This window comes from Branchiostoma floridae, chromosome 12 (assembly GCF_000003815.2).
Source record: "Branchiostoma floridae strain S238N-H82 chromosome 12, Bfl_VNyyK, whole genome shotgun sequence".
Taxonomy (NCBI): Eukaryota; Metazoa; Chordata; class Leptocardii; order Amphioxiformes; family Branchiostomatidae; genus Branchiostoma; species Branchiostoma floridae.
In genome coordinates, this window is record NC_049990.1 from 741,210 (window position 1) to 746,009 (window position 4,800).

Below are 4,800 nucleotides of genomic sequence, written 5' to 3' on the forward strand. Positions count from 1 at the left end.
TACACCTGTAAGTGGGCCGGTGATGTAGCCGCTTTATATAATACCATCTTACTTACGTACGACCAGACAAACAAAGCCAGGTCCTCCGGAGTTACCCTCGGCGCCCCGTCCGACCCGTCCACGGTACGGAAGTCGTGAAGAGGAACTCCCGTCAGGCTGTACACCTGTAAGTGGGGCGGTGATGTAGCCGTTTTGTATAAAACAAAAACAAAAAGAACAACAACAAACAAAGCCAAGTCCTCCGGAGTTACCCTCGCCAGCCCGTCCGGTTCGTCCACGGTACGGAAGTCGCGAAGGGGAACCCCCGTCAGGCTGTACACCTGTAAGTGGGGCGGTGTTGTAGCCGCTTTATATAAAACAAACAAACAAACTAACTAACTAACTAACAAATAAACAAACAAACAAAGCCAGGTCCTCCGGGGTTACTGTCGGCAGCCCGCCCGGCCCGTCCAAGGTACAGGAGTCGCGAAGGGGAACTCCCGTCAGGCTGTACACCTGTAAGGGCACGGTGGTGTCACCGTTTTGTATGAAACAAACAAACAAACAAACTAACAAATAAACAAACAAACAAAGCCACGTCCTCCGGTGTTACCATCGGCAATCCGCCCGGCCCGTCCAAGGTACGGAACTCACGAAGAGGAACTCCCGTCAGGCTGTACACCTGTAAGTGGGGCGGTGATATAGCCTTTTCTATAAAACAAACAAACATCAACCTCGTTAGGGTTAGCCACGTTTTGGATTGTGTTCTCGCTGCAAAAATGCTCCCTACATCGGCTTGAACTCTAGTTAGAAGCTCTGGGGCAGATGTCTGACAGGCATAAAAACGTCAGCTACGGTAGTGTGTAAAAGAAAAGTCCTACATCTTATTAAGAATGTTACAATTTGAGTATTTCTGGCACACTTGCACACCTTGACTCGTTTGGCCATGGTCAGCGACAGAAACAGCTCCTGCCCGTCAGATACACTTGCGCCGCCAGCCGGCAGGGGGAGCCCCATGTCCGACAGCTCCGGCATGGCGAACACGATCGTCTCGTTGGCGACACCTTTGTCTCCTGCAGCTGCTGAAAAAATTATTTATAGTTATTTATTCATTTGTCTGTAGATGTACCACCTCTAGAACCTCCCTAACCGGGCCCGGCCGGGATGTTAGTGGAAACTATAACTGCGTGATGTATTATTTTCAATTGTTGTATATGTGGCGGCGCTAAAATAAGGTGCAACTTGAGTCCGCCGTCACTTTGTCCTCGTCCCTTTATTTGTGTTATTACATGTATCTTTCAATAAAAATATTAGAACTAGAAATGTATGCTTAAGAATATACACAAATTATGCCCATGACTATTGTCTTTACGTCTTGTGTAGTTCGCTGTCTTTTATATCACACATTTCTGTTCCCAAAAGATGCCCAGTCGGGCCCCGGTTTGAAAATGTAACGTCAGCTCAAGCTGTGTGAACTGACCCAAGATGTGGGGAGAGCATTAGCCTCCACCAGGCCTTCCTACGGAGGGATTTAATAGGAAAAACAAATCGGGAATTTGGCCAAAACTCGCCCGGCAAATTATCCATCCTATAATACCGTAGCAAACGTAGTTAGTTTGGTAGAGACTAGCAGAGGACAAGCATGTTCCTCTTATGACTGTCCATTACTGGCATCCAGCCAAGTGTATGCAAAATCAACGGGTGTATTGAGATCACAGCCCAAGATAACCCTATCGGCTGTAGTGTTTTGTAGTTTGTCTATATAGAAGTAAGCAAAAAGTCATGATAGGAGAAGAAACCATACATGTCAGAACAAGGCTCTCCCTATGCTTACATTTACTCAACTGAAACATGCTACAAAGCAAAAGCAAAACACTACCTTAAGCATAAAAAAATCAATGATATTTACCAACAGTGGTCTTGTAGGTGGTTGCGGCGGTCGCAGCAGCTTTTGTAGCTTCCGGTGTGCGGGTACTCTCACTTCCGGATCCGGTACCACTCATTTTTGTAGCTTCCGGTGTACTGGTACTGCTATTTCCGGATCCTGTCGGATTTGTAGTTTGCGATGTGCCTGTACTTCCGGATCCGTTACCAGTCGGCTTTGTTGTGGCTTCCGCATTGCCGGTACTTCCGGATCCGGTCCACGTCATCTCCGTACCCACCATGCCGGTACCCTCCACTCCGGAGTCAGGAGTGAGCCAAATCTGAAGACACAACAAAACTGGAGTTAGATTTCATCCGTTATCATCATCATCATCATCGTCATCACCATCATCATCATCATCGTCGTCACCACAACCATCATCATTATCGTCATCACCATCATCATCATCATCGTCGTCACCACAACCATCATCATTATCGTCATCACCATCATCATCGTCATCATCGTCATAATCATCATCAGGGGTAAGCCAAACCTGAAGAACAACGTTAATAACACTGGAGTTAGATTTCATCCATTGTTATCATCATCAGCACCATCATCATCATCATCATCACCATCATCATCACCCGGTCAGGTGCGTGGGGAGGGGACGGTGACGTTAAACCCGGGGATGGGGCCTGTAAACTATGCATGATCTTTACAATTATTGTTGGTTTTAACAATATATATATACAGTATACTATCTATATGGAATATAGAAATAGACAATAGACCTTTTAGAAAAATTGAGAATGGAGATTTTAGAACTACAGGCTCTGCAAGGAAGTGATTTCATAAGTGATTTCGTTCCATACCACGTGACCAGTGGCATGCTGGGAGCCGAGGTACATCCAGATGAAGATTGCCGCTATTAGCGTTGCCATGGCGACGGCCGTGACGACAAGGCAGACAGGCCGGGGGCATGACGTCACATGACGCAACACCCGACCAACCACGGTGGTCTTGTCTCTCGAGGTGCCTGTGAGACACATACGCATGCGTGAATTTTTACAAGAAATGTTGCCATGGCAACGTGGAGGGAAATATCAACCCAATGTTAACTTATGAGATGAATCAATTCCTAGTTTATGAGGAAGCAAAGGAAAGTAAACCGAAGAAAAACATACAACACGTATTCTTTCCGTCACATGCTATCTGCCACCTGAAAATTAAGGCCATAGCACATCCAAGTCAAAAGATGAAAAAAGAAAGGAATTTCTGCTGCGGTACCAAGGTCACATACCAGGGGGGTCCAAAATTGAACTTGACCTTTGTGTTCTTAATACCTACCCACATACCAAATATCATCGTAATCCATTGAGAGGTTCTTGAGTTACGCTGGCTACAAAATCCGGAAACACACACAGACAAACAGACACACCCAAAACTATATCTTCATTTTTCATGGAGATAATGAAAGTACATATACATAACTTACACCAACGCTACTATTTACATTCGAGCAGCACTAAAGGTGGGGAAACAAAACCACACTGGCCACGAGATATAACATGTGATTAAAAAACTGGATAGATAATTAGAGATGGTCAGACGTTTCAGATAGCATGTACTACCTTCCGACAGTTCACAGTGATTTAAGTCCGACCGTTTCCAGAATCTTATCACCTGGACTAATGTGAAACTACAATGTTTCAAAGAAGAAACTGATTTATGGAGCTTAGATACTTGCAGATATGTTCAGATTTCCACGCGACGTAGAAAGTTACAGTTCTCCGTTTGCGCGTGACATGTGTTAACTTGTCCCGGGTTTACACATGCATATTTATTGAAGTCCATATCAGGTCCGTATGGAATTCTTGGCCTCTATCAGGCTCCATAGGTCGATGGAAAAATGAAAGGAATTGGACAAATATAGACACATAACATGCCAGAGGAGTTAACTGTCCAAAGAGTATGGTTTGCGACCAGCTAACTCCTCAGGCATGTTATTTGGCTATGTTTATCCAATTTCAATTATTTTGTTTCCAGTGACCTGTGGAGCCTGTTAGAGGCTACGACTTCCATACGGACCTCATACGGACTTGAATATGTGTAAAGCAACCTTAAGCTTGCAGCGCACTAACCTGTAGCCGAACTAGAATCCGGGCCGTCCACGGTAGCGGGCCCTGCCTCTTGGCCGTTACCGGAAGGAGCCTGGGTTACTGGCGGTGTGTGGAGCGGCCACGCACCGAGAGAACGTAGCGCGTGTTGCGGTCCGGGAGCAGGCCCTGCCTCTAACCCGTCACCGGCGTGAGTCTCGGATCCTGCCGGCGTGCCATGCGGCACGGCACCGCTGGGACGTGTTGTGCGTTGCGGTCCTGGTGCAGGCCTTGCCGCTGTCTCGTAACCGGCGTTGGTCTCGGTTACTGGCGGTGTGTGTAGCGGCCAGGCACCGAGAGAACATAGCCCGCGTTGCGGTCCGGGAGCAGGCGCTGCCCCTAGCCCGTCACCGTCGGTGTTCTCGGTTACTGGCGGTGTGTGGAGCGGCCACGCACCGAGAGAATGTAGCCCGTGTTGCGGTCCGGGTGCAGGCGCTGCCGCTGTCTCGTAACCGGCGTTGGTCTCGGTTACTGGCGGTGTGTGTAGCGGCCAGGCACAGAGAGAACATAGCCCGCGTTGCGGTCCGGGAGCAGGCGCTGCCCCTAGCCCATCACCGTCGGTGTTCTCGGTTACTGGCGGTGTGTGGAGCGGCCACGCACCGAGAGAATGTAGCCCGTGTTGCGGTCCGGGTGCAGGCGCTGCCTCTGTCCCGTCACCGGCGTGAGTCTCGGTTCCTGCCGGTGTGTCATGCGGCACGGCACCGCTGGGACGTGTTGCGCGTTGCGGTCCGGGTGCAGGCCCTGCCGCTGTCTCGTAACGGGCGTGGTCTCGGTTACTGGCGGTGTACGGAGCGG

At 48.8% G+C, this 4,800-nt stretch overlaps 1 protein-coding gene across 1 annotated transcript in view; it reads right to left on the reverse strand.

The window, feature by feature from the left end:
• Positions 1–4,800, reverse strand: part of LOC118427898 (mucin-19-like) — a 10,933-nt gene that overhangs the window by 4,663 nt on the left and 1,470 nt on the right. Inside the window, exons 2-8 of the mRNA XM_035837860.1 lie at positions 3,991–4,781; positions 2,722–2,885; positions 1,889–2,183; positions 910–1,061; positions 427–495; positions 252–320; positions 96–164 (exon numbers count right to left, since the gene is read on the reverse strand). Coding sequence (XP_035693753.1) covers positions 96–164; positions 252–320; positions 427–495; positions 910–1,061; positions 1,889–2,183; positions 2,722–2,885; positions 3,991–4,781 — 1,609 coding nt within the window. The remainder of the gene's footprint in view (positions 1–95; positions 165–251; positions 321–426; positions 496–909; positions 1,062–1,888; positions 2,184–2,721; positions 2,886–3,990; positions 4,782–4,800) is intronic.